General features: G+C 39.0%; 1 protein-coding gene across 2 annotated transcripts; it reads left to right on the top strand.

Annotated features, from left to right (window-relative positions):
• Nucleotides 1–1,748: 1,748 nt before the first annotated feature.
• Nucleotides 1,749–15,280, top strand: LOC129768113 (cationic amino acid transporter 3-like). 2 transcript variants are annotated; one of them, XM_055769540.1, is made up of 4 exons: nt 1,749–1,927; nt 13,250–13,611; nt 13,673–14,698; nt 14,758–15,280. In XM_055769540.1, the coding sequence occupies exons 2-4, from the start codon at nt 13,257–13,259 to the stop codon at nt 15,150–15,152; spliced, it is 1,776 nt and encodes a 591-aa protein (XP_055625515.1). In that variant the 5' UTR covers nt 1,749–1,927; nt 13,250–13,256; the 3' UTR covers nt 15,153–15,280. The 2 variants fall into 2 exon arrangements, with proteins under 2 accessions (XP_055625515.1, XP_055625516.1); XM_055769541.1 differs by having other exon boundaries at nt 13,673–14,702; nt 14,758–15,258.
• The last annotated feature ends 3,664 nt before the right edge of the window (nt 15,281–18,944 follow it).

Below are 18,944 nucleotides of genomic sequence, written 5' to 3'. Positions count from 1 at the left end.
TCGTCGCCGTCGATCACAACACTACTACCAAGAAGAACTCTGTTGCGATCAGTCCCTCCTGCTGGCATGTATTTAGTCTTAGACGCATTGATCCCAAGCCAAATCAGCCCTGCTTTGTGTTTCAGTCGGGTATACAAGTTGACTACCGTCGCATGTGTTCTTCCGATTATGTCCACGTCGTCGGCGAAGCAGATAAACTGACTAGACTTGTTGAAAATCGTGCCCCGCATGTTGAAGCCCGCTCTCCGCATAACACCTTCCAGCGCCACCTTGAAGAGCAGACAGGAGATTCCATCGCCTTGTCGAAGTACCCTGTGAGTCTCAAATGATTCCGACAGCTCACCTGAGATCCGCACACTGCACCGCACATCGTTCATCGTTGCCTGAATCAGTTTTGTCAGCTTTCGGGGAAAGCCGTGTTCGTCCATGATCCTTCATAGCTGTCGTCGGTCGATTGTATCATATGCGGCCTTGAAGTCGACGAAGATGTGGTGTGTAGGGACCTGATACTCGCGGCACTTTTGGAGGATCTGCCGCAGTGTAAAAATCTGGTTCGTCGTCGAGCAACCGGACATGAATCCGGCCTGATAACTTCCCACAAATCTATTTACTATTGGCGATAGGCGGCGGAAGAGGATCAGAGACAAAATTTTGTAGGCACCATTCAGGATTGTGATGGCACGATAGTTCCCACAATCCAACTTGTCGCCTTTTTTATAGATGGGGCAGATTACCCCGTCCTTCCACTCCTCCGGTAGCTGTTCTGTGTCCCAGATCCTGACTATCAACCGGTGCATACACTCTACAAGTTTTCTCGGACCTCCCTTGAAGAGCTCCGCTACGAGGCCATCCTTATACGAAAAAAAAGATTTTCATAGATAATTTTGTTCCTGAAGATGTGTTTATTTTTCCCACCACAGAGACAGTGTCATTTTATGCAGCAAAAATAAAGACGTTTCTTTTTTTTTTTTTTCTGTATTATAGTGACTTTCAACGCTTCTTCTGGCTGGTTCGTCACTTTTACCTTCCATTTTGGAAGAATGTCGGGAGTGAGAATTGAACTCGTGATCTTGAGCGTGAGAAGTATGGATGTTACCTCCACGCCAGATCGGCTCCATCGAAAGACGTTTCTAACGTTGCTCATTTATATATTCCATCCTAATTAGCTCAGCAAAACATTCGAACATTCTACTTTCGTTTAATGCTCATCATTATAAATATTAAATTTATTATTCGTGCAAAACTGCTTGTTCAAATCCACCACTTTTTACTTACCGTTTTGTTTTATATTTGCTTCATATAAACTCGCTGTCAAACTCGGCTTCGATGTCCCGAATATCGTACATTTCTAGCAGCTCAAAAAAAATGTATTGCCAGATACATTTGTAAGTTTTTGGTTCGGTAAAACATTGAAATAATATTCCAAGTGCAACGAAAAATCTATTGTTTGTGGATGGCAATATATTTTCCTCGGTCTTATGAAGTGTTAAATGAAAGCTAGAATGAACTGAATATGAAAATAATAACATTATTCATCGCTTGAAACAATTCTGATAACCCTGTTCCCATTACTTAACGCACCCATGCAGCGCGCCCGAATGTATGCGTCGAGCGCAGCAGATACAGCGCAAGCGTGTTTCAGTTTCCCTGGCTTACGGCATCATCGTTGAAACGAGACGGTCTGCACCATTTCGTTCAAACTATGATTAAGTCATTAACCTGTACTATTTAACTACATTCGCATTCTAAAATAATCCCAGTCAATTCTAGCGCATGTTCGAGTTTGGTTTTCCGTCGGTAGTTATTTTATAATTTGCAAAGTAAATCTACAAAGCAAATCGTTAGTTGCCAAAAAACAGAGGAAAACGATTATCCCACGCGTTATCAACGGTTTTGTCGGTGCGTTTTATCGTTGGATTGCGATCAGGTGCGTAACGCTACACACCGTGTGGTGAATACAGTAGGAAGTGTTGTGCGTATGAGCAAAACGATTACATAAATTTTGGCTTAAAATGGCTTTTCTCAGAAGTGCAAGTAATTGATTGGAGAAATATTTCATAGGAATATCTGCCAAGGACTCGCGTATGCAATGTTATGACAGGAGCCAATTTATGGGTGCAAAAAGATGCAGATTGAGCCAAGTGATGAGAAAAAGGTGTGACGTTTCTATCTTCCGCTGCCGAGTGTCGTGTTTTCAAGCCGTTGCCACATTTTGGTCACATCATTCACGTTCACGATGGTTTCGTGAGATATGGCTGGCAGACAAATTGGGACTTAAAAATAGTCCAAATGCTTACACCTCAGATCGGGAAAGTGTCACGTCACTAATGTGCACATGTAATTTGAAGCAGTTTGATGCAGATGACAGCTTGGGTGAATGCACTGCTAACAAGGGTACTTAAATTCTAAGGAAAAAAAAGACTTATCATTGTGTTCTCTTCAATCAAGAAAAAGGAAAATTACAAAATCCACTGAACGTTTTTCGTATCTAGAGACAAGTTCGTAGCTTATAGTCACACAAAGGGAAATTCAGTCGCTTCATTTATGTGCTCATGTCCTAGTTCAATCAGCTTAGATAATTCACGCGCAAATGAAGGGTGTGTAATTCTTGCAAGAATGGAAAATGCAATTCACGTGGTTGAGTAATTTAGGTCACATATGTGATCACACGAGAATGGCTCTCGTTTGCTTCCCGACCAAAACCGTAATATCGTAGAAACTTGGATACATATAACACAGTTTTATTATGTCAGTAATTGATAACTCTACCCTGTGATATTTCTACCTAATCTTGATGAGTGGTACGCACATAATTTGACGATTTTTCGTAAAATTTGGACAATCTGCAAATGTTGTGAAAAAATTCACGATCAAATGACAAGCCTGACCGAAAACGATAGACCGTCAATGTCTGATTTAACACTCTATCTAAGTACCGGATTGGTTTCACGCGCTTTTACTTCCAGTACCGGCTAATTTCGATTTCGCTTGTTCCTTTTGAGTAATCCAAATGAAATAGACAAATGACGAAACATGAGTATTTTTTATTCGAACGAAAGTTTGTATTCCGTTTGGGTTGGAGGAAATACAGTAGAACCCGATTATCCGCGAAATAGTCGGGCTAGATCACCGCGTATAACGAAAATCGCGGATATCGCAATAAAGGACTAAAAATGAGGTACTAACACGAAAAAAGATATTTTAGCATGAAAACTATGTTTTATCAAATACAGAAATTGTTGAACTATCCATCTGTTTGTTTGTTTGTCGTTTACATCAGTGATCAGATAATGTGAAAGCCATGGCCAAAACGAAAGAGCAAGACTCTACCACTCACTGACAAATTTCGGGAAGGTTTATAGAATTACAAAGGAACTCGCATTCGCGGATAATCGTGGTTCTACTGTATGAATTTTCCACAGCAATTGGGAATATTTTGACTCAAATGTAATTTTTCAATAGGGCGTATCGATTTTAGTAGGAGAAATCATTGATCATTTATTTCACAAAAACTATGAGTTGTACCGAAATAGTGTCTTAGAAAGAGTTATGCAGCATTGATGTTCAAGCGTAAGAAAATATACACTGAGAAATAAACATAGTACTCATTTTTATTTACGAAAAGAAACTTTAATTTGCAATAGCTAAAATATGCATTTTTTCATTTTTTTCATATAAAATAGAAGTCATGTAAAAATAAAAAAAATAATTCCAAGATGGTAAAACTATTTTTGACGAACTTCGTGGAACATCGAATTTTTATGAATTCTTTAAACATAGAATTTTTGTATGTTGACAATAAATTTTAGACACAATTTATGAATCTTGAAGTGATTTGAAACAAAAAAGCTTATTATCGACCTTCTTCTAAATTCAGTCATTCTCGAAATAACGTACAATTCGATACAACGTACAATTTTGAAAGTGAAATGTACGTTATATTGAAGTTTACCTGTATGAATGATAACTATATTTAAAAAAATCTCATATACGACCTTTTATCACGTTATACATGTTGTGCCAAAAGAACACAAAAATTTACAAAAAAAAATCTCAACAAATTGTTAAAATAACTTCTATATTTTTCTGAGTTAGGAGATAGTAATATAGGGAAACTTCGATATAACGTACCCTCGATATAATGTACAAATTTCAAAGTGTAAAGCAATAATTTGTTGAATTTTTTTTCTGAAAGAATAATAAATTATCTGTATTTTGATACTAAAACATATTTTGTATCTTAATCCAATCCCAAATTACAACGGGTTTTGTGATTCCGGATTCTAAATGAATCAAGTTTTAATCAACAGTAAAATGAAAACATCATGAGAAAGGGTGGCTTTGTCTTCTAGTTGAATTTTATCATTAACCTTACCCAAACAGCAACACAATAAAGTAATATAAGGAACGTTTCTGAGTTCTTTATGTGCTTCGATAAAACGTACAATTTTGAAAGCGAAATGTACGTTATATCGAAGTTACACTGTAATAACACTAGAATTTTTGGCATTTTTTTGATTACTCTTTTCTTACGTTTCTATACACATTATCATAACTCGTTGCATTGTCGTTAGAGTACAACTTTACTGCTACTTTATTCTCGGATACAGGTACCATAAAATTATATTTTTGGGTGTCTGGAATTTGTTTGGTTTTATCATACATGCTACTCAACTCTTCCACACCCTGATCATATTCTTCTCGTGACAGATATGAAAATGACATTTTTGTAAGATACTTTTCAGTCAAAATCAAATAGCGTTTTTGCCCAGTCAAATAACGTTTTTGCACTCGTAATCGGATGTTCTTGCTGCCTAGCCAAACTAGCTCCAGTTGCTCTCCGTTTTAAGGTACCACCAATTGCATTACAAGGTCCTTTGCCGTGTTATGTCGCAAAAAAATGCTTTTCTGCGTCAATGTCGTATTTCAGTTTGAACTGACATAAACTCGCAAAATTTTACCTATTTTTATACTGGGACTAGCTGACCCGGTAAACTTCGTCCCGCTCATAATTTGTTTTTCGTTATCAATACCTTCAAACATTCACGTTTTCTTACTAAGCGCAAGTTCATAAGTCCAATCGCAGAACTGTTCATTGATTGATCTTCTAATCGACCCCGTTGAATTTACCTTTTACTATAAAATTCCTAGTACTTCTACCAAAACACATCATTATAATAGCAGATTATTTTCAGACACAATTCAGATTTTTCAACCACTTGCAAATAACATGTTTCTCCGTTACACGATATGAATGTTTGATACAGAAAATATGATAGAATAAAGACAGACCCCTCCCCTCTTCTTCACTTAGAGAGGGGGGAGGAGTGTATATTCACCACAGAAAAATCTCGTGTCCCCTAAAACCTTCGCATGCCAAATTTGGTATTTTCTTGATTAGATTTCGATTCATGCAGAAATTTGTGTTTCATTTGTATGGCAGTCTCCCCTTAGAGAGGGGGGTGGAGTGTCTAACTACCATAGAAACATTTATTGCACCCTAAACCCTTCACATGCCAAATTTCGTTTCATTTTCTTGATTAATTCTCGAGTAACGCAGAAATTTGTGTTTCATTTGTATGGCAGCCCCCCTTAGAGAGCGGGAAGGGGTCTCAAACTATCATGAAACCCTTCCCCTGCCTCAAAAACCCCTACATACCAATTTTCATGTCGATCGGTTCAGTAGTTTCCGAGGCCATCAGAATCAGACAGACAGACAGACAGAAATCCATTTATATATTAGGCTGTCAAAAAAGTCCTGCGGTATTTCCGCGAGGTGTCGTTGTAAGCGCGTAGTTCTAGTTGTATTCATTGTATCAAGTCATACTATAGCTTGTTGGAAAGGTATAATATAGTCCTTGACAGTGTTTTGTTTGGTTAAGTCGTTCGTGAGTTATAGTGTCGCAAATATGGAGCAAAATAAAGAGAAAATCCGACATATTTTACAGTACTACTATGACAAAGGCAAAAATGCATCTCAAGCTGCCAATAAAATTTGTGCAGTTTATGGACCCGATACAGTTTCCATTTCCACCGCACAACGATGGTTTCAACGTTTTCGTTCTGGTGTAGAGGTCGTCGAAGATGCGCCACGCTCCGGAAGGCCTGTCGTCGAAAATTGCGACAAAATCGCTGGATTAGTCGAGAAAGACCGGCATAGTAGCAGCCGTAGCATCGGCCAAGAGCTGGGGATAAGTCATCAAACCGTTATTAACCATTTGAAGAAGCTTGGATTCACAAAGAAGCTCAATGTATGGGTGCCACACACGTTGACGCAAAAAAACATCTTTGACCGTATCGTATCGATGTGAATCGCTGCTGAATCGCTGCTGAATCGCAACAAAATCGACCCGTTTCTTAAGCGGATGGTGACTGGCGATGAAAAGTGGGTCACTTACGACAACGTGAAGCGCAAACGGTTGTGGTCGAAGCCCGCTGAAGCGACTCAGACGGTGGCCAAGCCCTCATTAACGGCCAGGAAGGTTCTGCTGTGTGTTTGGTGGGATTGTCAAGGAATAATCTATTATGAGCTGCTTCCCTATGGCCAAACGCTCAGGTAGGACCTGTACTGCCAACAACTGGACCGCTTGAAGGTAGCACTCATGAAGAAGAGGCCATCTTTGAGTGTCTCGAAGTGTCTCGAATAGCTTTATGTGTTCTAACAATACAGTAGTAGAAAAATATCAATTGATTATTAGGCCGAGGTGACATTGGATCAGTGTACGCACGAAAATTTTATTGTACGATAACTGACGAAGAGAAACAAAAAATTTTGTTCACTAGAAGTTGGCGAATTCGATCGAAGCAAGGGGGAAGCAAAGTAACCACACTAATATACAGCCATTCCATGCCAAACCGATATAGTGGTTCTCAGTCAAATCAAGCTCTCAAATGCGTCATTTTTACAAAAAAAGTCACAGGAGGGTTGTGTTCGAGACACGACCGCATAGTTGACGTAGGATTCCGTTAGGCTATCTGTTGATTTTTGGATATGTTTGAAGAATTACATCGTTAAACTCTTTGATTACGATTCGGTTTTGTTTTGTTGTTTTGGTTGTTGTTTGGTTGTTGGCTATTGTTTATTCACTCCATCAGTGTTTACCGAGTGGTGATGACAGAAGGATGGTATTCAGTCGTTGGAGGGTGCGTAAAAGATAAAAGATACCGAAGTGGAACGAGATATGATGAAAACCGCTCTCTGTGATCCTAGACGAGCCTCCTGTGTTATGTATGGATGAAATAAAGAGAAAAAAAACACCAATGTAATATAAGATAATTACCAATACCGAACACAATTATCAATTTTTCTCATCAGTAAAAACATGTTGTTTCAATATAGAGAAAACATATTTGAAACGAAGAGGTAGTTTTCTTTTATAATTTTTACTTTCTGAGTGTTTATCCAACCCAATGCGAATTTTAATTGGATCACAACATCTAAAACTATATGTAGAGCATATGGGAAATCACTTTTTCTAATATTTATTTACTTTTCCAATTCTTCTCGCCGTATAAACTTTCCTTGGGTGAAAATGAACACGACAAAACAGACAGCTCAAACCAAACGACCCGTTCTCGAGCGGGAACACACCTTGGTTTTATTTAAGAAAATTGAAATAAATCGTTTCATATATCATGTCATTTTTAACACAACTGCTATCATATACAATTTTACACTTACTTCTTCTTCTTGAATGGCGTTAACGTTCCCTTGTGGAACTTTTGCCGTCTCAACGTATGCATTAACTAGCGTCATTTATTAATACTTGGTCGAGATTTCTTAAGCCAAATAACACGCCTTGGATGTATTCCGAGGGGCAAGCTCTTGAATACGCATGACCACAGTGCAAGTCGAAGGAAATTTCTTTGACGAAAAATTCCCCGGCCAGAACGGGAATCGAACCCGAACACCCGGCATGATAATGTGAGACGCTAACCACTCGGCCACGGGTGCACTAACACATTGTACACTTACACTTGTGCTAAATTTTTCACAATACACGATCGGTCATTGATATGAAATTTCACGAAGCAACCAACTTTGAAGTTCCAAATTTAAATTTTATTTGCTAGAATTAATCGTATCACTTACCTTGCTTGCAATATAAAAATGACCCCGACTTGCATATAATGCCGATTTCCTTCGGGCACCTTGGTTTTGATGTCTCTGTTAGGGAACACATTTCGGTGGGAGCAAAAACTTCCCCTACTTTTATGTATTTGTAATGCCGATTTCCCCTAGGCAGCTTGGTTTCGATGTCTTTGTTAGGGACACGTCGCATGTGTCGTCAATTTTGACCAATCAGAGGTGGGTTTTTCTGTTAGGATAGGGGTTGAGATTTTTCAACTGTTCCATAGTTAATTACATGATATATATTATTTTATTCAAGGTGAAAAATTGTTATAGAGTGCCGAAATCGTTTGATGCAAAAATCTCATCAATCCATCATGAAATGACTGAGCAATAAGCGTTTGAAATTGGACATTTTTCAGGATGCGATCAATTTTCGTTTTTCAATTTGTACCCTCATATGTTCCCGAAAGACGTAATCCTACGTCAAAAAAGCTAGCTAGTGAGCTTTAATTTGATATGTCGATCATCTGAATCGGTCCAGTAGTTTAAAAGTAATAAATTTTAGAAGATAGTCATTTTTGGGAAAAAAGGGGAAAATGATTTTTTGGACCATCGGGTAACTTTGAAAAATCATAACTCAAAAAAACGCCTCCCTGGTTTCGAGATATGTTATGTGAAAAATCCTCAGCTTTCGAGAAAAAATATAAAAAACTTGGTCCCGAGACCATTAAAACTATAAAAAACAAATACACTCATTGATAACGAAATCAAAATTAAAATTTTGTGCAACTCTGGTATTTTTTCAAAAAAGATCAGCTAATTGGCTTTAATTTGATATGTTGATCATTGAAATCGGCCCTGTAGTTCTAAAGTTATGAATTTAATCCTCCACAGTAATCCTCCACTGACCACTTTGCCCCCCAAACAACGAAATGCGAAATAATCGCCAAAATTGAACAAAATATCTGTTCACCTCCCCTAGAATATGTGAACAGTCGTCCAAACTGTTGATTTGTCGCAAATATCAGGTCAAATAAACTAAATTTCGAATATCAGGTCAAATAAACGAATTCCGAATGGCTACCGAGAGAGCGTTTTTTTTGTTTTATTATATCTTGACATGCGACAGCTCCACTGTAGTACAGAGTGACTCAAAAGTCATGAAATTCTTCAAACATAAGATGACTATCAATACGGTGTCAATAATCAGTAGTTATACTATCAAATAAGCAGGTGACCACTTTACCCCACGTTACCACATTACCCCCACTACCCCTAGTTGTTTACTTCTCCCTATGCATGCGTTTCGTACAGCCACATTTTCGTAAGAAGCTGCAAACGATGTCACCGCTGCCTTAGTTGAATCAAGACGGGTCTATGGTACTAAAGGGTGTGTCACATCAAATTGTATCACGGAAAAAACGCTGTAGAAATTCGCCCAATAGACCGATCCTTTTGAAAATTTTAGACAGTAAAATAAAAACTATTAAACAACTTTTGGCATTTTCTTTTTATTCATACTTCGAGCCCAAGCCCGTATGCTCTCACCTTCCTCTTTATCCCCTCCATAAGGTTCTGTACAACGTCAGGTTGTAGTTTTTTTTTGAACAGAAATCCATTTTCTCTTGAAGTCCGCCTCCGATTTGACAACTTTTGGGTTCTTCCGGAGGGCCTGCTTCATAATCGCCCAATATTTCTCTATTGGGCGAAGCTCCGGCGCGTTGGGCGGGTTCATTTCCTTTGGCACGAAGGTGACCCCGTTGGCTTCGTACCACTCCAACACGTCCTTTGAATAGTGGCACGAAGCGAGATCCGGCCAGAAGATGGTCGGGTCCTCGTGCTGCTTCAATAGTGGTAGTAAGCGCTTCTGTAGGCACTCCTTAAGGTAAACCTGCCCGTTTACCGTGCCGGTCATCACGAAGAGGGCGCTCCGCTTTCCGCAAGAACAGATCGCTTGCCACACCATGTACTTTTTGGCAAACTTGGATAGTTTCTGCTTGCGAATTTCCTCCGGAACGCTGAATTTGTCCTCTGCGGAGAAGAACAACAGGCCCGGCAGCTGACGAAAGTCCGCTTTGACGTAGGTTTCGTCGTCCATTACCAGGCAATGCGGCTTCGTCAGCATTTCGGTGTACAGCTTCCGGGCTCGCGTCTTCCCCACCACGTTTTGCCTTTCGTCGCGGTTAGGAGCCTTCTGAACCTTGTATGTACGCAGGCCCTCCCGCTGCTTGGTCCGCTGGACGAATGAACTTGACAAATTCAGCTTATTGGCGACATCCCGGACCGAACTTCTCGGATCACGTCTAAACTGCTTAACTACGCGCTTGGGATCTTTTCCACTGACGGAGCATCCATTTTTGTCGTTCTTCACCTTCCGGTCGATGGTTAGGTTCTCGAAGTATCGTTTTAGTACTCTGCTGACCGTGGATTGGACGATTCCCAGCATCTTACCGATGTCCCGATGTGACAACTCCGGATTCTCGAAATGAGTGCACAGGATTAATTAACGTTGCTCTTTTTCATTCGACGACATTTTTCCAAATTTACGAAAAATTGACAGTGAAGCATGGCCAACGTGATCTATACACTCTTATCTGATTATAAGCGCAAGCTGAAGATATAATTCCTAAAAATTAAATTTCTACAGCGTTTTTTCCGTGATGCAATTTGATGTGACACACCCTTTAGGTGAGGCCGTTTCGTCACTAAGTTGGTTAGGGGAGCGGTATATGAAAACAGTACGGAAGAAAGCAGAAGGGGAATTTTTTCCTTGAAGTGTGAAAGAGACAGACTGATCACGAGCGAGCTTGGGCACAAGCGTATTGTGTTTTGTTTACAAACACTATTTTTTTTTTTTTAATGCACTCCTCATTCGAGCTAACTTTCAATCGATCACCAGATTTTGGCACGTATTCAGACCTTTTCTGGATTATAACATTTACAAATATTGTAAACATCATGGTTGCACACCATTTGTATCAGATTTATATAGCTAAACCATTAAATTCACGCATTTTGATGAACTCAATTCTGATCATGAGTTGTCCAATTCAATAATGTTATTTTGACCACATGATTTCTATGGCAACCGCTTGGCGCGCTGTCCTTCGCACATAGCAGAAATAAAGTTTCTCTGTGTTGAGTGTGTTGAGGGTGACACTTTTAAAATGCCCTAGGAAAGGCAATATTCTGAAGAAAGCCTAAATTATGAATGGATCAATATGATGACAGTAAACTCAAGCAATGATAAATACAACATCTACTTGTGAATTCGAATGTTTTCATCCAAAAATGGAAATTTCTGAAACCGGACAAATTATGATCATTTTTTGAGCAAACCATGATCAGAGGTGGTCAATCCATGATCATAATTCCTCTTTAAGGAAAATCGTTAAAAAACATAGAAATTTGAATAATTTCAACACCTCATGGTAGTATTACCAATAGATACTTGAGGCTTTTCAACAAACCCAAACTCGTATCGATTATGTGTGATTTTCATGAAGAAAAATCGATTTACATTTACTAGTTGCGTAAAAACACCCCAAATCGGACAAACCAAACCATTTACCCTACTGGTTTGCGCTATATTTTGGATTTGACCTATCGAATTACCTTTCGTGTGCGCGTCGGTTAAGGAAATCCAATACCGGGCTACCGGGGCTAGTACAGGGTGGGCCATTTAAAGTGGAAGCATCTGGCAACCCCATAACTTTTGACAGAGATGTCAGATTAACAAATGTCATACCGCGTTGGAAGCGTCATTTCAGTACAATTTTAACCATGGAACAATACACACCTAAACAACGCGCTGAAATTGTTTAGCTGTACATTCAAAATAACTTCTCAATTGTGTTAACTAAACGTGCGTGGAAAAATAAAAATAAAGTTAAAACATCGCCTGGAGACAACACTATACGTCGATTATATGCCAAATTTATATCGTCTGGTAGTGTTGGTAATGCCAGTCATGTGTCCAGACAACGACCAAGACGTTTCGACGAGAATATTGATGCCGTTCGAGCCAGTGTTGCAGAGACTCCATCGACATCAGGTCGCCATCGTTCGCAAGAGTTAGGCATCGCTCGAACCACTCTCCGACGCATAATGAATTGGACAATTACTGGTTCCAACAGGACGGCGCTACATGCCATACAGCGGCTGCCACGACCAAATTATTGCGCGAAATGTTCCCCGGAAGATTAATATCGAAAAACGGCGATTATGACTGGCCACCGAGATCACCTGATTTGACGCCTCCTGACTTTTTTTTATGGGGATATTTAAAATCCAAGGTATACACTGGTAAACCAAGGACCCTGGCTGCGCTGAAAGACAATATCCGACAAGAAATTGCTGCCATATCGGCCGAAACATTGGGCAAAGTGATGGAAAATGCCGAAAAAAGGGCACATTTTGCGGTCATGGCCAGAGGCGGTCATTTACGAGATATCATAATCAAAAAGTAGTTAGAACAAATCTCCTTGGACCAAAATAAATTAATTTCAAAAAAAAAATTTAAAATTCCACTTCTTTACTTTGCTATTGCAAAAACAAATCCTTCCACTTTAAATGGCCCACCCTGTAGATATTGACAAAATGGCATCCAAAAACCTTAGCAAACTCTCTTGGTGTTTTTAGCAAGCTGCATGTACATGCATGTACGTTGCGCATTTGGACAAGATTACAAGGAAATACTCTTAATGTTATTGTGTGATGCTAATGGATGACTAGCACACTGCAAAAATAGAAAAACCTCAAAAAATAGGCAAAATATTACACAGACAATATGGAAAAGTGAAATATAAATTTAATTTCACAAAAATTTAAAGCTTTCTTATTTTTAAAAAAAAATGGGAGGGTTATATCTATGATATCTATGATTATATCCGCAAGGTTGACGTGAGACTACCGTTGGCTTAGTAATCATTTGTTTGTATTGATTAAATTATTGATCGAATGAAACAATTTTCGGATTCAATTGAATTCAACATATTTGCTGTGTAAGCAAAAAATTCGAACAAACGCCATGTAATGTAAGGCATCTTGGTTTGGATAGCTGTGTTAAGGAACAACACATGACGATGGGAACAAAAGTTCCCCCAACTTGCATGAGCGGGAATGGGAACCTAAACCTCTGAGTAACTATTGCTAATGTAACACAATTATTTCCAGCCAACCAATGAGCAGACTGTTCAAAGCGTTGAGTCGCAAAAAGCCCAACGACGACGATGGGAGCCATTCAAAGCTGGCCCGGGTCCTCACGCTGCTAGACCTCACGGGCCTCGGCGTGGGAAGTACTCTGGGATTGGGGGCGTACGTACTGGCCGGCTCGGTAGCCTATGAACAGGCAGGTCCAGGTGTGGTGATATCCTTCGTCATAGCTGCGCTTGCCGCAGCGATCGCTGGATTGTGCTATGCAGAATTCGCTGCTCGTGTTCCAAAAGCGGGATCCGCCTACACCTACACGTACATTACGATTGGTGAGTTTGCTGCGTTCACCATTGGGTGGAATTTGATGCTGGAGTACATTATAGGTAAGCTGGTCTGATTTTTGTGACTTTTATTGTCTATATTACAGAGGATCACTGATTACAGGTACAGCCAGTGTGGCACGTGGACTAAGCGGTTATATCGACGCTCTCATCGATCACCGGATGGCGAATACGTTACGCAGCATGATGCAGATACGAGTGGGTTTCCTGTCAACATATCCGGATATCCTGTCATTTCTTTTTGTACTGGCAATCACTGCCTTGTTGGCTTACGGGGTCAAAGAGTCTACAGTATTGAATAATATCTTCACCGGAGTCAATCTGATGGTGATAGCCGTAGTTTTGGTCTCTGTTGGATTCAAAGCAGATCCCGCTAATTGGAGAATCGCCGCCGAGCAGATTCCTGCGGAAATTGACGCAGGCGTCGGGGGCTTTTTGCCATACGGAATAGCTGGCGTGATGGCGGGAGCTGCCAAATGTTTCTATGGTTATGTAGGATTTGATTGTATTGCCACAACTGGTGAGGAAGCTCGGAACCCAGCTAGGAACATCCCACTAGCCATCATTTTTTCATTGGGGATCATATTCTTATCGTATTTTGGAGTAGCCACGGTGCTGACAATGGCTCTGCCGTATTATCTACAGGACCCAGTTGCTCCGTTCCCGAACCTGTTCGACTGGCTAGGATGGCAGGAAATAAAATGGATTGTTTCTATAGGAGCAATTTTTTCACTGTGTACAAACTCACTGGGAGCTATGTTTCCGTTGCCTCGTATTCTCTACGCAATGTCCTCTGATGGATTATTATTTAAAAAGCTGAAAAATGTCAACCCCACGACGAGAACACCAATACTGGCCACAGTGATCTCGGGCGTCGTCTCCGGTACAATGGCTCTGCTGTTTGATCTGCATCAGCTGATCGATATGATGTCCATCGGAACACTATTAGCTTACACCATTGTTGCAGTTAGTGTTCTGGTTTTGAGGTATAGCGAAGATACTAACTTTCGAGTTGAATCTACAATTCAGGACAAATCCTTGATCATGAAACAGCTCTTCAATTTGAACATTGCAAAGATCCCTACTGTACTATCCTCGAAGATCGTCAAAATAAGCCTCGTGTTATACAGTTGGTATTATAACCGTTCTTGAACATTCAATATATTAATGCGAAACATCTCTTTCCAGTTCTAGTGATTTGTGCGGTGTGTACAATGCTGGTCCACGGCCAGCATTACCTGTCCGCGCAATTTCCACTGCACTTGACAATTCTGACTGTCGTTGTCATGTCAATGCTAATTCTGATCCTAGTGATTGCATCGCAACCGATGGAGGACTCAAATATAACCTTCAAGGTTCCACTTGTACCTTTCGTCCCGATGCTCAGCATGTTTGTCAACGTGTATCTCATGTTCCAGCTGGACGCAACCACATGGGTTGGATTTTGTATATGGCTCATGCTAGGATTTATCATCTATTTCACCTACGGTATCCGACACTCGGTGCTGGGCTCGGGAAGTCAAACTCTGTCCGAAAGTCAGCTGGATAATCCCTTCCCAGTGATTGGAGTTGAGAAATCGTAGCGTCAAGAGTCAATAGTGTGGCTACAATCAACAAGTCGTTAACAAGCAATCGCTAGTTAACATTCATTCCGAGTTTAAGTTAGTGACACTGTTGAAGTAAAATAAACCGATGCTATTCAGCACTGTGATTCGTGATTGTGTGTTTCAATGCTCCCTTTCCGAGTCAGGCGACAGACTCCGCATAAAAGGAAGTTAAAAATTAACGCGAATGGCACTGGAAGAGATTACGCGTGCTAATGTTTTGTAAATATTTATAGAAATATCTCCTCGTTCGAATTCTTCTATGCTAGCGCCCAAGGTGTGTTTGTACAATGTAAATTGATAAAGGCTCTGTTTGTTATAAGTGAGGAATAAATCGTCTTAGATTCGAGCTATATGTACGATACGAGTATATGTATACGAGCTATAACATCACACATTGTCTGCATCGTTTATGAAGATTTCAATAAAAAGAAATCTATGATTGGAGTCTCCCGACAGCTTGCGTGAGATATGAATGTCGATGCTCTACGGCACGTGGATTTCTACTTGGGAAGTGCCCTAGAAAATGATTTGTTTCAAATATACCGTACTTTATTTGTTATGTTTTACATTTTTGAATATTGTTCTTTCTATATTATTTCCAATAGTATTTGCTGGTTGACTACTATAGGGTGCTGTACTTCTAACCGAGTCCATCATAGAAAGTTTAATATAAAAATAATTGAGTTTTTTTTTAATTTCGTGTCGATAGTAGTGATACTGTATTCCTGTCTTTGTCGAATTTCATTATACAAGTTCACTCCTCTGGTTCACATTTCTCGCTTATGTCAATTTGAGAGTTTCGATTTACATGGAGTCTTTCCAGATTTGCCAAGTAACTGATGGCATCAACCAATTCGATGAGCAACTTCCCCAATTCATATTTTTTCATGCTGGTGTAATTCAATTAATTAACGATTTTATTACTATTTTCACATAAAAAAATATTTATTATGCTTCTAATCCTACACTTTACATTACTGTCACTTATACGATCTGAACTAGAACTAACTTAATTAGCGTATCCCTCTAGCTTTTATAGCAAGAAATTATTTATTGATCAACATATGGTGTTTGGGTTATGACATTGATTACCATATGACCATATGGTGTTTGGGTTCTGATTTATACGAACAACCGTGGCCGTGGGAATGGAATATGCCAATGTTGTTCTCGGTGAAATGTGGTGATCCCCTGTTGTTGTTTTGGTTCTGGTGAGGAGCAGGTGCTGGATGGATTGATGATATCGTTGATGGGAAGCTGGTACTGGTTGGCTTAGTGGTAACTGAATGGAATGTGTCAATGCTGTCCTCGGTGAAATGTGGTGATCCCCTGTTGTTGTTTTTGTTCTGGTGAAGAGCAGGTGCTGGATGGATTGATGATATTGTTGATGGGAAGCTGGTACTGGTTGGCTTAGTGGTAACTAATTTGTCCTTTTCCTTTCTCCATAAGCATTTTCACTTCACCATTTGGCAAACTTCTTATCCTAAAACATCAGATGATGAAACTAATAAGTGGTCTTCCAAATTTGAGAACTAAAGAACTATATTCTATATTCGCCATTCCATGTTGGAACGGATATAGATTTCCGTGAAAATTGATACCTTTGTTCCTTACCGCAAAATATTAGATCCATTTTTTTAGTTCTTCATTGGGGTACCCATTTTCGTTTTAGAGTGGTCCGAAAAATCAATTTTCCCCTTTTTCCAAAAATGATCTTTATCAAAGATTCATAACTTTCGAGCCACTTAACCTATTTAGATGAACGACATATCGAATTGAAGCATTTGCGAAACACTTCTTCGCATTTGCGAAAAACTAGGATTTTGTTTTCGTAATTCTTGATTGTATTGGTTTTCATAGTTTACGTGGTTTCGGGACCATGAGCGCTATGTTTTTTTATATTTTTTCTTGAAAGCTGAGACAAGCGAAAACAATAAAGCCATTGGGATTTTATTAAAGTATGTTTTTATCAAAAGTATAACAAAAACGAAAAAGGAATTTGATGCAACGCTAATGTCGGTGGTCGACGGTCAAATTATCGATACTATCAAAAATCTAACTTTCTTATCTTTCTAGATAGAGGTAAGCATAGTTCGACAATTCTGTAGCCCCAATTATTTTAGACAACTTTTAAAAAAAGTTTTTTCCTATCTTTTAGTATATATTTTTATAGTTGCATTAGAGTAAACATGAAAAAAAATTGTTTTTCTGCTCCAATTTTTATATTTCATTCTTGATGTCTTTGGAATACTTTTGAAGCTTGCCAAGACAAATATTTTTCAATACTGGACTTATTGATATCTTAATCCTACCCTTTTTTCCCAAAAAATCTTTCTTTTCATGAGTTTGTTGGTCTTTCTAGGGCAAACATTGGTGACTAAATAAACGAAATAAACTCTTTTTGTTAATCTCAATAACCTAGAAAAGAGTTGGATTCACGGTGGTCTAACTTTAAATTCCGAAAATAATTATTTGGCGCACAACCTTAACGTCTGCTTCACCATAGCTTCAGTTCAATGCATTGATGCAATGTCAATGACACCAACGAAGCCCTTATGAATCGGAAACAAACGAGGTTAACTGCTTCGAATGGAGTAAAAGACTGGATATTTGCCTCAGCAGAGATTCATTATTCATTCCCTTTTGCGCCTTGTTTATATTTATTATCACGGCTTCATAATTAGTAGATATATACATATATGTATATAGATATATACATACTTCTCTCCGTTTTGCGCTCTTCTTAACAGAAGCTCTTTCTGTTGATATTGCCGTTCTCGATTATTTTAGCTATCATCCTTGGTGGGGAGTTTTGCTACAGTCATGTGAAACCAAATCACAAACCTAATTCCAGAGCTATTATTGTCTTGGTGAGCCGATGATAGCCTAGCTTGATGATTCCCCACACAATTGTGTAACTCACAAATGAGCAAAACAATTCTATGGGAAAATCGAAATGCTTCTAGTCGATTTTAACCATTTACACACCAAGGGATTGCAATGTGTAGCATATCAAACAAATCTTAGTGTATTTCCGATTCGTTTGATATGTAAATTGTCAAAATCCGTTCGCAGCAGAAATAGTTATTAACATTAACTTTATTTCATAAAAACGTGACCTGTTTTCTGACCCTTAATGAAAGAAGTACTGCCGTTTTACGCATAGTTGTCCCATGTTACTTTTTGACGATTTTCACTTTTCTTCATAAAACGTTGTTTTTATGCATAATCTTACGGAAAAACACAAAAAAACTTATAGTACATTCCCAGCTTTAAAAAAAAACAACATCAAGCTCAATTGTCCCATGTTGATATTTTATTCACAACTGTCCCACCATGTATTTTTTGTAGATCTACACGGATAAGTCAGTTCAAGTACAAGAATTTCATGTCACACTTTCAGCAGGCCTAATGTACTCTTTTCTGGTTTGGAAGAACGAACTAATTCTCAAACAAATAAGAAAAAGCTTAACAGAACAAGTGTACACCTTGTTAGCGAATGCCTAATAACAATGAGATTTATATTCTGCGAAGGTGCTGCAGATCACTCATTTCTTCATAAAACGATGTTTCTATGAATAATCTTTCGGAAAAACACAAAAAATATTGTTTGTTCCCAGTGTATCAAAAAACAACATCAAGTTCAATTGTCCCATGTTGATATTCTAGGCATAACAGTCCCACCATGAATTTTTAAACCCGTAATCAAGCTTGATTGATTCGGTGAGGGGATCTCATCACATTTTATTAAACAATAGTATAGTGTGT

The sequence above is a fragment of the Toxorhynchites rutilus genome, chromosome 2, assembly GCF_029784135.1.
Source record: "Toxorhynchites rutilus septentrionalis strain SRP chromosome 2, ASM2978413v1, whole genome shotgun sequence".
NCBI lineage: Eukaryota > Metazoa > Arthropoda > Insecta > Diptera > Culicidae > Toxorhynchites > Toxorhynchites rutilus.
Note: the sequence above shows the minus strand (reverse complement) of the source record. Positions and strands in the feature narration are given on the sequence as shown.

Bases quoted from the DNA above. Each gene is read 5' to 3' on its own strand.
- LOC129768113 (XM_055769540.1), top strand. From the start codon at position 13,257: ATGAGCAGACTGTTCAAAGCGTTGAGTCGCAAAAAGCCCAACGACGAC. The intron at 13,612-13,672 runs GTAAGCTGGTCT...CACTGATTACAG, and splicing joins GATGCTGGAGTACATTATAG to GTACAGCCAGTGTGGCACGT. The intron at 14,699-14,757 runs GTTGGTATTATA...ATCTCTTTCCAG, and splicing joins AATAAGCCTCGTGTTATACA to TTCTAGTGATTTGTGCGGTG.